Below are 20804 nucleotides of genomic sequence, written 5' to 3'. Positions count from 1 at the left end.
TTGCAGCTGTACAAACCTCTGGTGCAGCAGTACTTTGAATACTGTGTACAGTTCTGGTCACCGCATTATTGGAAGGATGTGAAAGCTTTAGAAAGGGTTCAGAAGAGATTTACGAGGATTTTGCCTGGTATGGAGGGAAGATCTTACGAGGAAAGGCTGAGGGACTTGAGGCTGTTTTCATTAGAGAGAAGAAGGTTGAGAGAGGTGACTTAATTGAGACAGCTAAGCTAATCAGAAGGTCAGAAAGGATGGACAGTGAGAGCCTTTTTCCTCGGATGGTGATGGCTAGCACAAGGGGACATAGATTTAAATTGAGGGGTGATAGATATAGGACAGATGTCAGAGGTAGTTTCTTTACTCAGTGAGTAGCAGGTACATGGAAAGCACTGCCTGCAACAATAGTCGACTCACCAACTTTAGGGGCATTTACATGATCATTGGATAGACATATGGATGAAAATGGAATAGTGTAGGATAGATAGGCTTTAGATGGGCCCGTACTGTACTGTAATGTTTATGTTCTATCCACATACTGAATCAGAAAATTTTCTTGTACACACTTAATTTCCTCTCCATCTATATGGCTGTCCTAGTCTATGTTTGGAAATTTAATTCCCCTACCATTACCACTCTATTATTCTCACAGATAACGGAGATCTCCTTACAAATTTGCTTCTCAATTTCCCACTGACAATTGGGGGGCTGGCTGTAGTATAATCCCAAAAAAAGGTGATCATCTCTTTCTCATTCTTCAGTTCAATGCAAATGTCTTCCCTGGACATATTTCCAGGAATATCCTCCCTAAGTGCAACAGGAGTGCCATCCCTTACCAAAAATGCCACTTCCTCTCCTCTCTTGCCTCCCTTCCTATCCTTCCTGGAACATTAAGCTACCATCCCTGAGCCATGTCTTTGTAATCACTATAATATCCCAGTCCCATGTTCCTAATCATGCCCTGAGTTCATCTGCCTTCCCTGTTATCCCTCTTGCATTGAAATAAATGCAGTTTAATTCATCAGTCCTACCTCATTCACTGCTTTGTCCCTGCTTGCCCTGACTATTAGACTTGCTCCTTTTCTGAACTGCACCAGTCTCAGACTGATGTCTTTCCTCACTATCTCTCTGGGTAGCAACTTATTAATTTAAATCCTCCCAAGCAGCTCTAACAAATCTCACTGCCAGTATATTAGTCCCATTCCAATTTGGGTGCAATCCACACTCTTTGTACATGTCACTTCTACCCCAAAGAGATTCCAAATGATCCGAAAATGTGAACCCTTCACCCCTCCACCAGCTTCGTTACTTTTAATCAAGAGACAGAACTCAATAAATCATATAACCAAAAAGAACCCACTCTATTCACTATTGTAGATTTACAAAAGAAAAAGCAAGGTTACTCTTAAATACTGTTCACGTATCTGCTCCCGTGCTGGGAGCTCCGCCTCAGAGGTTCCTCCAATGTCACCAGTGATTTTCACTGTTTGTTCATTTTTCTTAGACATACTCTGAAGTCCATAAATAGTTGAACTCAAACAGTAAAATCAGTGTCGGTTTCTTTCTCTGTCTCTCTCACTGTCTCTGACTTTGTGTCTCTTCCTCCTTTTTAAAGTGCCATTGTTTTGATCTTCATTTCCCCAAAGTTCCAAAACAATGCAACAGTTTATAAAACAGTAATTGCTGCTCCTGGAATTCAAGAAAATCAGCTCCAACACCTAAAATACTTCAAAAAAGGAGCAGTTCTTCCAGCCATAATTTTTTCCCATCCTCCATCTTGGATTGCCCAGAATCCTGCTCCTCAAATTCAAATTACATTTACAAACATCATATCCTGGATATTTTTGGATAATTTGAGTGATAGCGCAAGGTTTAACAAGCTTTAGGATTAAAAGTGTTAAGTTAAGTTACTTGACCTGTTGTAGCATATTTCAATGGAGACTATACTCACCTGTTTGCTGTTGTCATGTGACCTATGCCATTTAAAGTACTCACCATAGGCAGCCATCTTACAAACAGTTCAATAAAACACAGTGGATGCAAGCAAGCCATAGCACAAGCATGTGAAGTCAAATTCTGAATGCAAATGTACTGTTTAAGGATTCATAAGGTGTGCTAAATTAACTTTAGAGTTCTCATTAGAAGGAACTGATACTTTGTTAAATGCAGCGACAATGATCATTGTGTTGTAAAATTTAGGATGATGGTGGAGAATGATACTTTACAATCCAGAATGAGGAAAGTTAATTAGCTGCAAGCAGACTTCAATACAGCAAGAACAGACAGGTGTAGGATTGACTGGAGGGATGAGAGGATGCTGGGAAAACAGTAACTGAACAATTGGCTACTATCAAAGAGGAAATAGTTGAGGTATATCCCTCAGGTATGAAAGGTAGGACAAGCAAATCCAGAGCTCCCTGGACTACAGAGGAGACAAAAATTAAGAAAGAAGAAGTGTGCTTATGACGGGTGTCAGGTAGAAAGTAAAACGGAGAACCAAGAGGAAGATCAAAGGTTTGGAGGTGAAATAGAAATAAGAGGAACTGTTCCCTTTTGTAAAAGCAACAAAAGTGAAACAGCATAGAGTTAAAGATTTGCAAAAGAAGCAAGGGTAATATGAGAAAAAACATTTTCACTCAGAGGATTGTTGGTATGGAATACACTACCTGGAAGTGTGGAAGAGGTTCAACTGAAACATTCCAGAGGGCATTGGATAATTATTTTTGTAAAGCTTACATCCAATGGTATAGGAAAGAAGTCACGAGATTGGCACTAGGTAATAATGCTTGCTTGAAAACCTTGTTCAGATGCACTCGGTCAAATCGTCTCATTGCATTCCAAAACAATTCTGTGAATTTCAGTGGCTAACAAAACTGTTTTTGAGTTTCACTAGAGATGGGGAGGACTCAGACTTTGTTAAATGGAGAGTAGTGAAAACAAGCATTGTAGTCCTAGCATTCCTCAAGCACTGCTATTAAAAGTGCATCCAAATGATGAAATATAAATGGTATACTGAACATAAGATGTCTGGATATTAACCAAAAAGAAAAATACATTTCAATGCAAACATTACTTTTCATTTACATCTCAGGAAATAAACTACCTTAAAATATGAGACTTATTTATCCAGTTGGTTAGCTGATTAATATCATTACAGTTGATAAATCAGCAATTCATAAACTCAATGTTACAGCTTCACTTTGAAAGATTTCCCAAAAGCCTCATTTCTTTGTCATCGAATCAAGTCTCTAAGCAGAGAGAAGGTGGAAGCTGCAATCAACCAAGTTCGGCATCAAGCTGGTAATTACTGAGTATGTTGAAGTACTGTGATCAGAACCTGTCAGGGAAAAGCCTGGAGGAATCTACAATGACTTCCCAAAAGTTTAATTGAACAGCTGTGCATTTTGTCTAATTGATTTTCCCCCTCTCAAAAAAAACAGGTTAACATGAGGTAAAGAGAGATAACATGCTTTAAGTGAATTAAGAACCATCAGTCGGAAATCCCTGGACAATAGGCTGAATACTAAATTAAATGTCCCATTTACTGGGTTATGAATAAATGCGAACATCCGCATTTGTTATGTAAATATATTGAGGTAACCACAAAAGGAATTAGAAAATGAATTGTTTGTTTTTAAACTTTTGGCTTTTTGGCCTCCACCATAAACTATTTGCCGCATTGATTCCCAGAATTGTCGGTTGTGGATGTTCAGTGGTGGCTTCCAAAGAAAGACTCCTGAATGCATTGTGCATCCAGTAGAAATTTCCTTGTAAACAGGAAATTCTGGTCAAAGGTACATTTCTACCTCTGTTCAGCCATCACTTGCTTCATAACTTTGTTGGAGGGTATTCCTTTCTTTCTATTGAAGGACAATGATTCCAAAGCATTCTTCTGGTATTCATCAAACGGGATATAATTCTCCATCTGGAGATAGGTAAAAGTGAATATGTGCATGAGGAAGATTGCCACCATTAATCCTTCTATCCTACTGTGCCTGAGGTGCTATTTAAGAGGTGCTGTTTATGTTAGAAAGTGTTTGTTTTCTGTTTTCTTTACTGGTGTGAATGAGGAAGAATTAAGATAAGAACATAATCTTAAAACATGAGTTTTTAATTTTGTTTGATAGTTATTTCTGAGGAATTATAGCAAAGGTTGTGTGCCTTAAATTCAGCTATCACAAAAAATGTATGGCAAAAGACCATACATTTTTGTAATCTTCTCTGCATCAATGTTAATTCAGTAAAATTTTAAATAAAAACTTACCTGAACAATACATTGTCATAGAATTTTACACCATGAAAACAGGCCCTTTGGCCCAAAGTATCCATGCTTTTCACAATCAAGCAAGTCTAATTTGCCTGTGTTTGGTCCATATTCCTCCATGCCCGTCTAAGTGTTTCTGACATGATGAAATTGTAGTCCCTTTCACAAATAGCTGGAGCAGTCCATTCAAACACTTGCCACCTTCAGTATGAAAAAAATTGTCCCTATGGACCCTTTCATATCTCTCCCCTTTCACCTTAAACCTATGCCTTCTAGTTTTAGACATCCTATCATGGGGATAAGCTGTTGGCTATCTACCATATCAATGCCTCTTATGATTTTATAGACCTTTTTTAGGTCACCCCTCAGTCTTCTATCCTCCATGGAAAGAATTCCCACCCTATCAAACCTCTCCTTAGAACTCAAAACTTCCACTCGAGGTAGCATTCTAGTAAATCTTTTCTGCATCCTTTCTAGTTTCACAATATTCTTTCTATAGTAGGGTGACCAGAAGTGCAGGCAGTACTCCAGATGTGGCCTCACCAATATCTTGTACAGCTGCAACGAGACATCCCAACTCCGATACTGAATGCTCTTGGTTGGGCATGCATTGACTTGTTTTGGCTCAAGACTAGTTACCAGCTTCAATCTTTTGCATGTTACTCTATCCCACACTACAAAACCTCATCCAACTCGGAATGGCCAGAACTGCACATGGTCTGAAATCCTGAAATATTCAGGACTTGCGGCTTACGGTGCTCAATTTCAAGGAACAGACAGATATTTTAAAACCACCTCCCACAATCATATGTCAAAGAGTAAAATTATGTCACTCATTATTCCCAAAATTTCAGAGTAATTTGAATATCAGAGCAAAATATTTGTCCCATTACTAACGTCAGTGGGTTGCCCACCCTATGGATCTCAAATTTTTAAAGGGAACAAGTCCTTTCTTGTCTTCCCAAGCAGGTCCTACTTTTAAATGGCAACTCATGTCTCTTGGATTAACTGTTGTTTGATGATGACATTGAGAGGCACAAATACAGTTCAGCACTGAAAATACATAATTGGTGATAAGTCTATGAAAGTACAATACTTATTCCAGATAGTACATCATGGTGTATACCAAGAAATGCTGACATGTTGGAGTTACTTGGAATTGAATCAGAAGAGTGATAATGGAGTAAGATCATAGAAGGAGAAAGTGAGGGCTGCAGATGCTGGAGATCAGAGCTGAAAATGTGTTGCTGGAAAAGTGCAGCAGGTCAGGCAGCATCCAAGGAACAGGAGAATCGACGCTTCGGGCATAAGCCCGAAACATCGATTCTCCTGTTCCTTGGATGCTGCCTGATCTGCTGCACTTTTCCAGCAACACATTTTCAGCTAAGATCATAGAAGCACAGTAAAAAGCCAATGGTCCCATTGTGTTTCTGCCAGATCTTGCAAAGAGCTATTTGTTTAGACCTTCTGTCAAGTTTTATCACCTTTGCTCAACAAATGTTTCCTTTCCAAGCATATGTCGAATTCACTCTTGAAAGATCTTGAAATCTACTTCACTGCCCTTTCAGCATGACATTTCAACTCCATTTGCATTGAGACTTTTTTTTTATTTGCTGTTAGTGTTTCTAGTAAAATTCTAATCCTTTCATTCAAATAGCACCATGCATATAGCAAATAGCACACTATCTCTGTAATTGTTTCCATCCCCCTATCCACCAAGATATCTGCTTTCATCTTATTTTGACAACTTCAGCATCCCCGATTTTAATTCACCTCCTTCTGTTAGTTGTACCTTCATTCTCTCATCCCTAAGTTCTGGAATTCACTGCCTAAACCTCTCTGCCTCTCTCTTCTCCATTAAGTCTGCTTTTTTAAAAAAAAAATTCATTGCATATAGTTGTCATGTCCAGGCCTGGTTTTATTGCCCAACATTAATTGTCCTCGAGAAGATAACTCGGTGGGGGGGGGCATGTTCCTGGACAACTGTTAGCAGGGGATTATCAGGATTTTTATCAATCTACACTGAAGAATGGTAACACATTATCAAATTAGGAAGGCATGTTGCTTGGAGGGGAACTTTCAGGTAATAGTGCTTCTCTGTATCTGTTTTTCTTGTCCCTGGAACAGTATAATCACAGTACTGACCCTTTGGCCCTTGATGTCGTGCCCACCTTTTATCCTAATCTAAGATCAAACTAACCTACATAACCCTTCATTTTATTCTCATCCATGTGCCTACCCAAGAGTTGCTTAAATGTCCCTAATGACTCTACTACCACCGCTGGCAGTACATTCCATGCACCCACCACTCTCAGTGTAAAGAACTGAAACTGACATCTCCCCTAAACCTTCCTACAGTCACCTTAAAATTATGCCCCCTAGTGATAGCCATTTCCACACTGCTGAAAAGCATCTGGTTATTCACTCTATCTATGCCTTTCAATATCTTGTATACCTCTAACAAGACACCTCTTATCCTTCTTCACTCCAGTAAGAAAAACCCGAGTTCCTTCAACCTTTCTTCATAAGACATGCCCTCTAGTCCAAGCAGCAACCTGGGAAATCTCCTCTGCACCCTCTCTAAAGCATCCATACCCTTCCTATAATGAGGCGACCAGAATTGAACACAATATTCCATGTGTGGTCTAACCAGGGCTCTATAGAGCTGCAGCATAACCTCATGGCTCTTAAACTCAATCTCCCTGCTAATGAAAGCCAACACACCATAAGCATTCTTAACAACCCTATCAACTTGGGTGGCAACTTTGAGGCATCTATGGACATGGACCCCAAGATCGCTTTGTTCCTCCATGATTTGGAGGAGCTGGTGTTGGACTGGGGTGGACAAAGTTAAAAATCACACAACACCTGGACACTGGCAAAATAATTTAGACATGTCCAGTGGCTGATACTTGTGAGGTTCAAGTGAAGCTTGGCTGGAAGGACTGATGCCCCATTGGTGGCAGATGTGTTCCCAGAATCTGTGTTCATGGAATATACCTATGCCTCCTTTCTCCACCCTGATACATATTTATAGAAGTAAAGAGAGGTGTTTTGAAGGTTATGGTAAAACCTAATGTTGAAGTGGCTTTAAGCTCCACCCAACCTGATGATGTCACACAGCCCTTAGATGGAAAATCAAGTAAAGGGAGATACACATGCCATCTTCAGCTCCCAATAGTTGTAATTATGCCTAGTTAATGTAATGTTGTTATCATGCAATAAACCACATCTTGTTCAGTAACACAAGCGCCTTTTGTATTCTTAAGAATCAGCATTGGCCTGTCTTCAATGACCAATAATGAAAGATATGGAGTCAGAGTGGGCCCGGGGAGACAGCACGCCATGTCTGCTTTGAATCTTCCATCAATGGTGGGTCCCGCAGAAGCTGGGTTGTGTCAACACCCGCCAAAACGATACTTCAATTTAAATTTCGAAGCTTCCTTTGACATTTGAATTTTGTTTCGAATGACCCTTAGGATCTGTCAATTCTAATTGTGTTTTGTTTCATTATTCTATTATTAAAATAATCAAACTACCCCAACAGTAAGCTACCAGTGGTTGATATATAAAGCCCATAACAATACCTTTCAACTGAATTAACAGAGAAGCATCCCAACTTTCACAGCTGAAAAAATAATTTCTGAACTTTCAAGGGGCTTCCAGCTATGTTCAAGACCTGAGCTGACTTGGTTTTGCAAACTCCTCCAAACTCACTGACATTTTCATTTTGTCTGATTCCATCACCTGTGCAATGGCGCTTGTAGTGTCAGTTGGCGGACATGACATGTTGTGACCCACTGTCTTTCTCATGCCAGATTGACAGCTAGCAACGGAAATGGCTTGTGCAGGACCTGTCCATTTCCAATCAACTTCCACCTGCCCCAGCACCCCCCAATCCTCAAACCCACCACATGTCAGAAGGAAACAATCTGACCCAATATCTCTGGATATGCTAAAGGTGGTCTGTTTATATAAGTTACTACTATTGTTAGTGGAGTTTAAACAACCCCTTCTGTGCTTTTCTAACCCTCCATTTTAAATGTGCTGAACTTGATTGTTAAAAGTGAAAAGAATTTAAACTTCTAATATCCTGATCGGTCCATTTTTTGAACAAAAACTGTATCCACAAAAAAAAAGCTGTGGGTCAAACTTTTTTTTTGCTTTGTCAGGGACGAATCTCGTATTTTGTTCCTGTAAATTCACAAGGAAATGACAAAATGGTGGGTATGCTCCAACTTAAAGCATTATACCATGCTTCCAAACAGAAGATAACTGTTTTGCAAATTACTTTTAAATGAAAATGGTGGCCCCGCAATTTTAACATCTTCTATTCTTCCATTCTTTTAGTGATTTTATTTGAGGACCATCTTTACATGTAGTTTTTGACAACAGTGTCAAGGCAAAATTCCCAGAGGATGATGTAAGTGAAGAGTGACTTTAAGCTATGATTTATACACTTTCACACAGTATCTGGGTTCAAGTCTGGTCCAACCTAAAATGATGTTAATGTGATTAGCATGAGCCTTTCTCTTAGATCAACAATGGTCAGATGAACAGAAAATTACTTTTAATGATAATTTGATCAGATGTAGCTCTTAAAAAGTGCCTCATGGAGATTACTTCTTTAAATGTCAAACTTCAAAATTTAGCTGGGCTTGACACAGTTCAATAAATAAGAAGAAAATAATCTGCTAACATAGTAAATTACGTTATAAGGTAAAAGGGAAACTTGAACCCATCACAAAATCAATAAAATGATGCATGAAGCCACAATATCACTCGACCAGTGTCTAGTCAATGTGCCGCCCAGACATTTTGAAACATAACAAAACAGTTAGATTTTCCAAAGAGGAATCAATTGAACACCCTCTTCAGTAATGGGTTTAAGACTTTCTATAGATGTTTTATTCTGCATTCAATTAAATTTTTCACATTTATTTAACAGCAGGGTACTAATTGTTCAAAATATTTGTCCTCAAATAGTTCATTTAAAAGGTCATAACTCATTATGAGTTATTCAATATCAACAGTTACATTTCTATTATCCTACCGAGAAAGGATATCTAAAACCATTGAGCCAACATCAATAAAATCTATTTGTGAGACAATATGAACAGTCTCAGACACCTCTGATATGAGAGTAAGATTGAAAATACTGCTGAATGCATCAAGGACATTTGAATGGCTTTAACACCTGCAGTGACAGAATTTAATGTTATAGTGAGGTAGTTGGGATAAACGCAGGGAGAATGAGGGTGCATGGAGAACTTGGTATGAGAGTAAAGGTGGTCCTCAAATAAAATCACTAAAAGAATGGAAGAACAGAAGATGTTAAAATTGCAGGGTCACCATTTTAAATTTAAAAGTAATTTGCAAAACAGTTATCTTCTGTTTGGAAGCATGATGTAATGCTTTAAGTTGGAGCATACCACCATTTTGTCATTTCCTTGTGAATCTACAGGAACAAAATACGAGATTCTTCCCTGACAAAGCAAAAAAATGAAAAGTGTTTGATCCACAGCTTTTTCTTGTGGATACAGTTTTTGTTCAAAAAATGGACTGATCAGGATGTTAGAAGTTAAATTCTTTTCACTTTTAACGATCAAGTTCAGCACATTTAAAATGGAGGGTTAGAAAAGCACAGAAGGGGTTGTTTAACCTCCACTAACAATAGTAGTAACTTACATAAACAGACCACCTTTAGCATACCCTGAGATATTGGGTCAGATTTTTTCCTTCTGACATGTGGTGGGTTTGAGGGTTGGGGGCCCAGGTATGGGGTAAATCAAGGATGTGGAAGCATGAAGAGAGTGTGAGTGGTGTAAGGGTGGGTGTGTCAGGGATGAGGATTTGTGGGATTAAGGTGTACAAAGGCATAGCAATTTGAGGGAATTGGGAGGCTGAAGCAAAACTGTAAGGTGGACAAGGGGCAACAAAGATATGGGGAAGAAAGCTTGTGCGATCTTTTCAAGAACATGTCTTGACAGTTGTGTTGACTGGGTGGCGGGGCAAGGGTGTATGGAGGCAAAACGTTGGGTAATGAAGCAAGGGCATGAGGCAGATAAGAGGTGTAAAGACGGTTTTTAAAAATTCATGCATAGGATATGGCCATCACTGGCTAGGCCAGCATTTATTGCCCATCCCTAATTGCCCAGAGGGCAGTAAAGAGTTAACTACATTGCTGTGGGTCAGTCACAGGTAAGCAAGACCAGATATGGATGGCAAGTTCCCTTCCTAAAGCACATGAGTGAAGAAGATGGTTTTTCCAACAATCAACTATGGATTCATGGTCATCCAGATTTTTATCAAATTCAAATTCCACCATCTGCCTGGATCCCAGAACATCACAAGGATCTCTAGATTAACAGTCCAGTGATAATGCCACTAGGGCATTGTCTCCCCATGGTGAAAGCAGCCTAAGGTGGGAATCAAGGGTGGAGGATCAATGGTGTGGAGACAAGGGCTTGGTGAAAGAAGTGGGAAGAATTACACAGGAGGGATACAGACACATGGAGGTTGAAGGTTTGGTATTATCAAGGGCCTGGGGACGGGGGTTGGGGAGGAGGGAGGAAGATGGTCAAGGGTGTATGCATGTAATGGCGCATGACAGATACAGTGTGGGTTAGGCAAGTTGAGGAATTATACAAGACAATGGGAAATATGAAATTGTGGAATCTTAAATGTGTGAGGGTTTAAGGGTGTGGGATAGGAACAATGTGAAAGGGAATGTTGGGTGGGGGCATATGCATCAGGGTACAAAGGTTAAGGTAGCGACTCCCTAAATAACTCCTTCTTTAGATATCCATTTACTTTTAAACAATATATTTGAGGTTGTGGCATGCTTGTAATATCACTGGATCAGTAATCCAGAGGCATAGGCTCATTTAAATCCCACCATGTGGCAGCTTGTGCAACTTTAATTCAAATCATAAACCTGGAATTAAAAGCTAGTGTCAATAATGTTGACTATGAGAACATTGCTAATTGTCATAAAAACCCATTTGGCTCACTAATGTCCTTTAGGGAAAGAAACCTGCCATCCTTACCTGAATGTGACTCCATACACACACGTTGATTCTGAAATGACTCAGAATTGGTCTAGCAAGCCACAGTGTGTGACAGCAATTAGGGATGGGCAACAAAAGCAGGTCTTGCCAAAGTCACCCATGTCACATGAAGGAACAGAAAGCCCTTAGGATTAAAATGTAAATATTCAGGTTTAAATGCAACTATCAAAGCAAACTATTCTACTTTGTTGGCAAATTTCTTCCTATCTTTGCTATAAAAGTTTTTTCCTCCCCAATGAAAAGTTTGCCTTGTGTGGTCAACCATTTGATAGAAGCCAGTTGTTCCCCAGTGATTTAACAAAAGAGTTATTCTTTGTGTGCGAGTGTTAGGGTGATGAGGAGAGCCACCTTATCAAATTTGATCCTGTCAGCAGTTATAAACATTGCGAGAGCAATGAAGAGTTGGAATCTCTCTGCACAGGCAGAAATGCTGTGACCATTTACAGTAAACTAGACAGGTTTAGCAGACCAAGCAATGAACTAAGTAATGTGGCTTTATTTTGCACAAGATCTATTATATTGTCTTTTCCTTTGCTATAGCGGCCATTGCTATCATTCAGTCTTGCGGAATAATATAATTTAAAATGATACTGTGCACAGCAAATGTCAATTATTTGCTGCAAGTGCATCCACTCCAGAGACTTTAGGCTGATATTTCAGTACAGTATAGAGGAAGAGCTGCATTGACATGAAACCACAAAACAAAAGGAGCTTTCGCTCACTGACTTGGCTGGTACTTATCTCCCATCATTAAAAAAATACTCATTTAGCACTGTTAGTGGGATCTTGCCATATGCAGGAGGTAGAGGAGTGCTGGAGAATCTGAACAGCAGCAATCCAGGCTGGATTTGTTGAGCAAGGCTGTTACCATGCTGTGCAAAGCCTGAACAACCTCAAGTTCTAATCTATCCTAAAGTTTAACACTAACAACCTGTTTCATTCCAGTCAGCATCAAGGCACTGTAACCTTTCTGGCTGGTCATTCATGCTGAACTGCATGGAACGCAGATTTGGCATGCAGTTCAACTGCGTTGTGGCTTTTTAAAATAAATCTCAGGTTCACCATTGTCACCAACTATCTTCTTTCACCTGTGGAAAATTATTCCTTCACTGCTGAATAAATTTACTCAAGCCTTTTTTTTAATCATCTTGAAGTATTGCTTAAACTTCAACAGCACCCCATTTCCACCCACCATCATCTGTTTCAGGACTCTGTAGTCCAACTCCATTCCTGCACAAGTCCAACATACCCCTCAGCTCTTTATTTAGCAACTGTACATTCCTGCATTCAGTAAATTGTTTTCATGATCCTCAACTTAACATCGTTACAATTTTATCCAATCCTTTTTAGGGGATATTTTAAAACCCGTGTGCATGCCCCACTTATGCAATTCAATAAATCAGTTCTTTGCCCTTCAAAGCCCCCTAAGGCCCATCTCTTCAAAAGGTGGTTTCAGTATCCCCTTCAATGCCTTACTTCCTGAATGAATCACCCTATCATCCATCTCCCTTTATCTTTTTTTTTTAAATGCTCCTAGGCCCCTTTTACATGGAAAATACAAAGTGAATGCGAATTGTTATTTTTGAAATACATCAGAAATTACATTCCATCTTCAAACTGCAGTTCAATTCCTTTCAGCAACAAGACATCAATTGGTCAGTTGTTACGTATGGATTGCAGGTATTGTGGGCAGCTTGTCTTTTTGAGTAAAACATCAACTTTTGATACAGTAACTGTTTGATATTACAGGCCCTATCATTTTCAGATGGAGCAAAAGGTGTTCAGATAGTAAGTAGCAAAATGAGTGACAACTAGAATTAAGCAGGTTTAAAAATTATACAAATACTAAAATTAAGTAAAGGGACAAATTTAATGTAAGTAATAAATTCACTCTAATTTTCAAACATTAGGTGCAACTGCTTAATAATAAAATAAAATGTGAGTAATTGATTAGTTAATATTATACAAAAGTAATCTGTGGTTAATGCTGCATTTTATGTAAAGTTTATTAATAAACATGATTCAGATTAATCAGAAATCAAAGTAGAAGTGAGATCACTAGAACAAAGAAGCAGAATAAAGTCAACTAACTTACCGCTTGTGGGGACATACAGGTTTCCAGAGCCAGTTTTAACCAAGAAAGAATTGGGAACAAACTCCTCATCTGAATCAGAGTCTTGGTTTGGCTGGGTCATGTTGTTGCTGAGGAACCCTCGCTGGTTCTCGTTGACTTCAGAAGGAGGGGGATGGGAGAGGTACTGCTCCACAGGGGTTGATGAAGCAGAAGAGCAAGGCAGGGGAGGACCTGAAAACAACAAAAAAAAAACGAAAGTTAAGGACTTCAAAAAAAGTTGGCAATAGATAGCATCATTTAAAAGATCTTAATTCCAGGAGTAAAAATATTATTAAACAACAGCAGATGTAATGTTTTGTTTCAAAATTCAAGGAAAATTAAAAACCTATTAGAAATGTCTCCTTTAATCCATTAATTTGTCATATTTCTTAATGTTGCCAACAGAAATACTTTCGCACAATAGTGATTCATGTTGCTGATAACAAAATATCACAAATTTATTTTAATTTTATCAGTTTGATTATAGTTCTGTGTCTGAACATTTAGTACCATGGAAAACAATTTCTCGATTAAAAAAAAGTACATTAATACTCAACATGACAGATAACAGAATCAGATGTGTCTATAAGTCTTCATGAGAATCTTTAGAATTACTCTCAACCACACACTGGACAACTCCCATTTTCAGTGCTGAGCTGCTTAAATTTATTTCTCAAGTTCTCATTTTGATGAGTACCTTATTGCTCTGGTTTAAGAAATGGATTACTTACTTTCCATAAGCAAAATACTGACCTCCAGTTTGGAATCAAAGCTTAGCAATTCAAGAAAGTCAGAAAGTATGGGCATGTAGCATGAAAGTTTTAGATTTAAAAATGTTATACACTATTCAATAGCCAGATGACCTGTTCCCAGGTCTTTGTCACTCCTGCTCTGTAAATGATCATCCTACAACTTAAAACAACAGAGAGATTGTGAACTCACCTGTTAACAAATCAGTATCTAACTATTTCATCACACAATAACTGGTACAACAGAGTAAATTCTCCAAGGTTGCACTTTAGTGCAGACCCTTGCAACATTGAAGAGGCTGCGATTTTGAGTAATGTGAGCTGGCACTGTGTGTGACTGATCTGCAGACTTCAAAAGTGTAGATCGCAACAACACAACATTATTTACTGATATATTCACAGTTCTCATTTACATTGAGAAATTATTTAAAGGAAATCTCTTACTGGAATTCCTTACTCATAGAGCCCTTACATAAGGCCATTTGGCCCATCAACTCCACAGTGACCCCCTGAAGAGCATCCCACCCAGACCCACTCTGTCTCCGTAAGCTGACCTTTCCCATGGCCAATCCACTTAACTTGATCATAGAATCTCTAGGGTGTGGAAGCAGGCCATTCAGCCCATTGTGTTCACACCGAACCTTCGAAGAACATTCCACCCAGACACACCTTCCTGCTGTATCCCTGCATTCACTATGGCCAACACATCTATCCTGCACGTCCCCAAACAATTCAGTATAGCTAATCCACCTAACCTGCACATCTTTGGACTGTGGGAGGGAACTAGAACATCCAGAGGACACACACACGAACATGGGAAGAATGTGCAAACTCCACACAGACAATTGCCTTGGGATAGAATCAAACCTGAGTCCCTGGCTCTGTGAGGCAGCAATGCCAACCACTGAGCCACCATGCCACCTTTAGGTAAGGTGCTTTCCACTTTGACCTGCATATCTATTTAAAAATGAATACATTGAGGATCCTGAGGTCTGGCCCTGCACTTGTATGACTTTTATTTTCCTTTAAGTTGGTTATTGCATGAAAACATGTCTGTGCCTTCGAAACATTTGTGATGCATTCTGCACCACGTTTTAAATACTTTTGCTCTACCACCATTTGCATTTGTTATTCTTAGTTGCTGCTGCAGTAAAAGAGCGACATGAAAAATGTCAATCATAGAACAGGAGGACACCATTCAGCTTGTCATACATGTGATAGCTCTCTGCAAGGGCAACTCAGTTAGTCTCACTCTCCTGCCTCTTCCCCATGACCATTACAAATCTTTCTCTTCAGATACTTATCCAATTTCTCAACGAAACATACAATTGAACAGATCTTTGCCACATGCTTAAAGCTGTACAAGTCTTAACCACTCGCTGTGTGAAAAGGATTTTCCTCACATCACCCACTGTTACTTCTTTTGTCTTTCACCATCAATTGGTGTTTTCTGGTTCTTGACCCTGGAGCGAGTGGGAACTGATCCTCTTTAGCAATTCTGTCCAAATTCCCAATCGTTTTGAACACTTCAAATCTTCTCTGAGGAAAACAACCAAATCCATTAATTTATCTACATTATTAATCTTTTCTGCACTCTTTCTAAAGCTTTTACATCCTTCTCAAGTTTCTTTTTTCTCTCGATTCTTTCATGGGGATATAGGAGTCATTGGCAAGGTCAGCACATGTTGATTGTTCCTCGTTGGTCTTAAACTGATTGTTTGTCAAGGCCATCTCAGAGGATGGTTAAGATGGAACCACATTACTGGGAGTTTGGAGTCACAAGTAGACCAGACTAGGTAAGGAAGACAGACTTTCTGACCTCAAGAATGTCAGTGAACCCGACTGATTTTGACAATAATCAATAATAGATTCATAGTTATCATTACTAAGGCTGGCTTTTGATTCCAGGTGTATTGACATTATGAAACTATCTCCTAGTTCGATAATGCTCAAAAATGGCTACAATGCTTCGGTTCTGGCTTAATTTGTTTTTTATATGGGCCCATCAAAAATCTTGACACAAATACATAAAATGGGAGCAAAAGTGGGTCAATTGGTATACCATGTATGTTCCTCTATTCAATAAGATCATGGCTTATCTGATTATGCAATATTCTTCCCTCTCCCTGATAAGTCCTTTAATTATTAATAACTTACTTCCCTCTTAAAAATATTCACACATTTCTTCCACTGCCTTTTGAGAGAGTTCCAAAGATACACAACCCACTATGAGAAAGTTTTCTTTCTCACCTCTACCTTAAATGGGTAACCCCTTATTTTTAAACAGTGACCCCAAGTTCTAGATTCTCACAGAAGAGGAAACGTCCTTTCCTCATCCAATACCGCTCAGGATCTTTTAGTTTTCAATTATTGCGCTCCGCATTCTACTAAACCCCAGTGGATACAAGTTTAACTTGTGCAATATTCATAAAATAACCCATCCATTCCCGGTTTTAGTTTAATGAACTGTTTCCAATTCATTTATATTCTTTCTTCAGTAAGGAGACCAGTAAGGAATACTGTACCCAATGCCTTATACAACTAAAGCATAACCTCCTGAATTTTGTATTCAATATCACGAAATATACAACAACATTCTCACTGCTTTCCTATTTACTTACTGTACCCGAGTATTAATGTTTTGTGATTCATGCACGAGGATTTTCAGATTTCGCTCATCTCAGAACTCTGCAATCTCGTGCCATTTAGGTTATGTCCCATATTATATTCCGCCAAGTGTTAGGGTTATATTGCACCCTATGCTTTCATTTATACATTAAAAAAAAGCCTAGGATCTTGTTTGCATTTTGATCTTTGTCTTTACCCGACCATCCAGAATGATTTGTGTACATTTACCTCCCACGCTGGTCTCTCTACTCCTGCACTTCCACAAGAATTGTACCCTTTATTTGATATTGGCTATTACAATCTGTCTTAATTCTCTGCATTACATTTCCTCTGCCTTTCAGATCTACCCATTCCACTGTGCCCTCTTGTAGTCCATCACTACCCTCCCAATAGGGGTTACAATACCTCCAAGGTTTGTGTCTTGACACAGAAAATTATTAAAATATATAACCAAATAATGTGCGTTCCAATGTGCAAACAAACTAATTATCTTGCAAATTATGTGGTATCACTTACAATCTTAAAAATGTGCCTTGCACATGTAAGTCTGTACCTAGAGAAGAGTGGTCCTAGTGCTGACCAATGGAAATCCCTACTGCACAAACTCCGTCAGTCTAAAACACATGTGGTCAGCTAACGTTGATGATGCCACTATCCTTTTTGTTGTATGAGCTCCATTTCCTGGCCAGTCTTTTTTTTTTAAACTCATTCACAGGATGAGGGCCTCACTGGCTAAGTCAGCATTTATTGCCCATTCCTAATTGCCTGGAGGGTCTGGAGTCACATGTAGGGCAGACCAGGTAAAGTTGGCAGTTTCCTTCCCTAAAGGAGAGTAGAGAACCAGGGGGATCTTTCTGACAATTGACAATGGTTTCATGATCATTAGATGTTAAATTGCACTATCTGCTGTAATAAGATTTGGATGTGGGCCTGAAGGGCTTTGGCCTGAAACATCCATTTTCCTGCTCCTTGATTGCTGCCTGACCTGCTGTGCTTTTCCAGCACTTTGCTAATCTTGACTCTAATCTCCAGCATCTGCGGTACCCATGTTCACCCTCAGAAATTCACCAAGGTCTCTGGATTAATAAATTTAGCCATAATATCACTAGGCCATTGTCTCCCCTGTAATGGCATTAGTCAAAAATCTTTGGGAAGTCTATACATACCACATCAATCACAGGACTCTCTTCAATCTGTTACCTCACTTAAAATCTCCCTCAGGCTAGGTAAACATGATTTGCCTTCAAGATATCTTTGCAGCTATTCCTCAATTATTCCACACTTGTCCATGTGTTTTATTGCAAATTATCTCAAAGCTTTCTCAGCATGGAGGTTAACCTGGATGCTGAGCTCATTCTTCCACTTTTTTAACAATGGTGTAACATTTGAAATTTTCCAGACCTCTGGATTCAGTGTACCCTTGTATCTATGGGAGGATTATATGATTAAGGCCAGTTTGCTGCCAAGCAGAGGCATACTTGAACATCACTGAAGCGAAAGATACATTGCTGAATCAAATGGAATTACCAGTGAATTTGCATCTCTTTTCTCCTGTGGTATAAATTATGATTATTTGAAATTCTTGCACTTGTTCTGATAAATACAAGATGAAAGGCTTCAGGAAAATATCTTTTTTTAGCACAGGCAGTTTGTTTTGGATTAGGAAGCGGTGTTGATGAAAGTTCAGCAAGTATTTGTGCAATGACACCTGAAGTGTTTCCTTAGCATCCATGGAATCAAATTTAGAGACTCCTCCACATGAACCTGGACATATGAGACAGGATTCATTTTCACCATCTCAATTTCACACAACAGTTTGTAAAACCTGCTACATAATGACTTGCCAAAAACATCCAGAGCAGTGATACCTATTTCCAAACGTGCAATGTACCATTGCATTAACAACGTCTTGCACATCAGCCACTTGCAAGGTATCTAACATCTCCAGCAGTCTGTAGATACAGATGTGAAGAGGCAATTTCATATTGCAGTCTAGGAAAAGGAGGCATCAGCTGAACAGGATACTAATTTTTAACAAGGTGATAGGCCTCCCTCTCGCACTCACACTAGGTGCTGCAAAGGATACCATATGTGCAACAGATCCTCAACTCAGAGACCTGCATAATAATTCAGCACAGAAACCCACTTGTACAGTTATTTATGCTCTATGCAAGTCTCCAGTCAAAAACACTTCATCTTCTCTGTGTGGCACAAGTCCCACTTGCCAATATTCAGTTGAGGAGTTGTGAATCGTGGTGAAATGTATACAATCAGCAGCAAACAATCCCACTTCTGACCTTATAAATAGAAGGAAGACCATTGATGAAACAGCTGAAGTTAGTTCGGCTTAGGACATTAGCCTGAGAAACTCCAACAGAAATACCTGGAGCTGTGAGGATTGACCTCAAACAAGCACAACATCTTCCCTTGTGCTAGATATGATTCCAACCAGCAGAGAGTTTCTCCAAATCCCACTGGCTTCTGTTTTGCTCAGTCTCCCTGATACCACACTCAGTCAAATGTTGCTCTGATTTCAAGGGAGGTCAACCTCATCTCACTTCCGGACTTTAGCTCTTTTATGAGAAAGTGAGGACTGCAGATGCTGGAGATTAGAGCTGAAAATGTGTTGTTGGAAAAGCGCAGCAGGTCAGGCAGCATCCAAGGAGCAGGAGAATCGACGTTTCGGGCATGAGCCCTTCTTCAGGAACCCACTTGTACAGTTATTTATGCTCTATGCAAGTCTCCAGTCAAAAACACTTCAGGAAGAAGGGCTCATGCCCGAAACGTCGATTCTCCTGCTCCTTGGATGCTGCCTGACCTGCTGCGCTTTTCCAGCAACACATCTTTAGCTCTTTTATCCCTGTTTAGACCAAGGCCATGAGGTCAGGAGCTGAGTGGCCCTGGTGGAATCTAAATTGAGTGTCAGTGAATAACTTATTCCTTTGCAAATGCTGCTTGCCCACATTGTTGATGACTCCTTCCATCACTTGTTGCTGACAGAGTTTATATCGGTAAGGTGGTAACTGGTTGGATCTATTTTGCATTTGCATAGGAGGTACACCTGAGCAATATTCCACATTGCTGCATACATTTGCACTTCTTAGCTGTACTGGAGCGGCTTGGTTATGGGCATGGCTCATTGGATTCAGTACTGTTGCTGGAATATTGTCAGTGCCCATAACTTTTGCAATACCCAGCTCCTCCAGCCATTTCTTGATATCATATAAAATTCATTTAATTGGTTTAAGACTGGTGTATGCAATTCAGGAAGCAAAATCTTAAAATAGGCAGAATGAATGTAGAGTGACATGTGGTGTGTTAAATGCTATATCCCAGAAGACGTGAGATATTTCAAAAATGAGGAATCAGTCAATCTTTGTTTTCCTTCTTATACCAGTGGATCTTTTTTTATGCTTTTGAATGTTCATTGAGGAATCGGAGAGAATTAGGGGAAGTGTGTCAGTTTCATCTCACCATATAACTTTCCCTGTATTGAGCTTTTGACAAAAGAGTCCTCCAAATAAGGTCAGACTCCTTTTGGTGTTTGTTCTTCACATCCATTCGAAGCACTGCTAACATGATATAAACCAAAGTTTCCACTGAACTATTATCACCAACTTCTCCATCTTTCTCATCAGAACTTACCTGCCAATATCTTGCTGTAGCCCATTAAGAGGTGCTGCTTTGCTTCATTTTCTGATTTCACATCAGAGTCATAGAGTTGTACGGCCCATCTGCACTGACCAGATATCGTAAATAAATCTGGTCCCATTTGCCAGCACTTGGCCCATATCCTCCTGAACCCTTCCTATTCATATACCCATTCAGATGCCTTTTAAATGTGGTCATTGTACCAGTCTCCACCACTTCCTCTGGAAGCTCATTCCATACACACATCACCCTCTGTGTGAAAATATTGCCCCTGAGGTCCCTTTTAAATTTTTCCCCTCTCACCTTAAACCTATGCTGTCTAGTTCTGGACTCCC

General features: G+C 39.4%; 1 protein-coding gene across 12 annotated transcripts in view; it reads right to left on the bottom strand.

Moving 5' to 3' along the window:
• Positions 1-20804, bottom strand: part of tenm4 (teneurin transmembrane protein 4) — a 660982-nt gene that overhangs the window by 291897 nt on the left and 348281 nt on the right. For all 12 annotated transcript variants that reach the window (XM_043691653.1, XM_043691652.1, XM_043691657.1 and 9 more), the window contains one exon: positions 13424-13633. In XM_043691653.1, coding sequence (XP_043547588.1) covers positions 13424-13633 — 210 coding nt within the window. The remainder of the gene's footprint in view (positions 1-13423; positions 13634-20804) is intronic.

This window comes from Chiloscyllium plagiosum, chromosome 6 (genome assembly GCF_004010195.1).
Source record: "Chiloscyllium plagiosum isolate BGI_BamShark_2017 chromosome 6, ASM401019v2, whole genome shotgun sequence".
Classification (NCBI taxonomy): domain Eukaryota; kingdom Metazoa; phylum Chordata; class Chondrichthyes; order Orectolobiformes; family Hemiscylliidae; genus Chiloscyllium; species Chiloscyllium plagiosum.
Note: the sequence above shows the minus strand (reverse complement) of the source record. Positions and strands in the feature narration are given on the sequence as shown.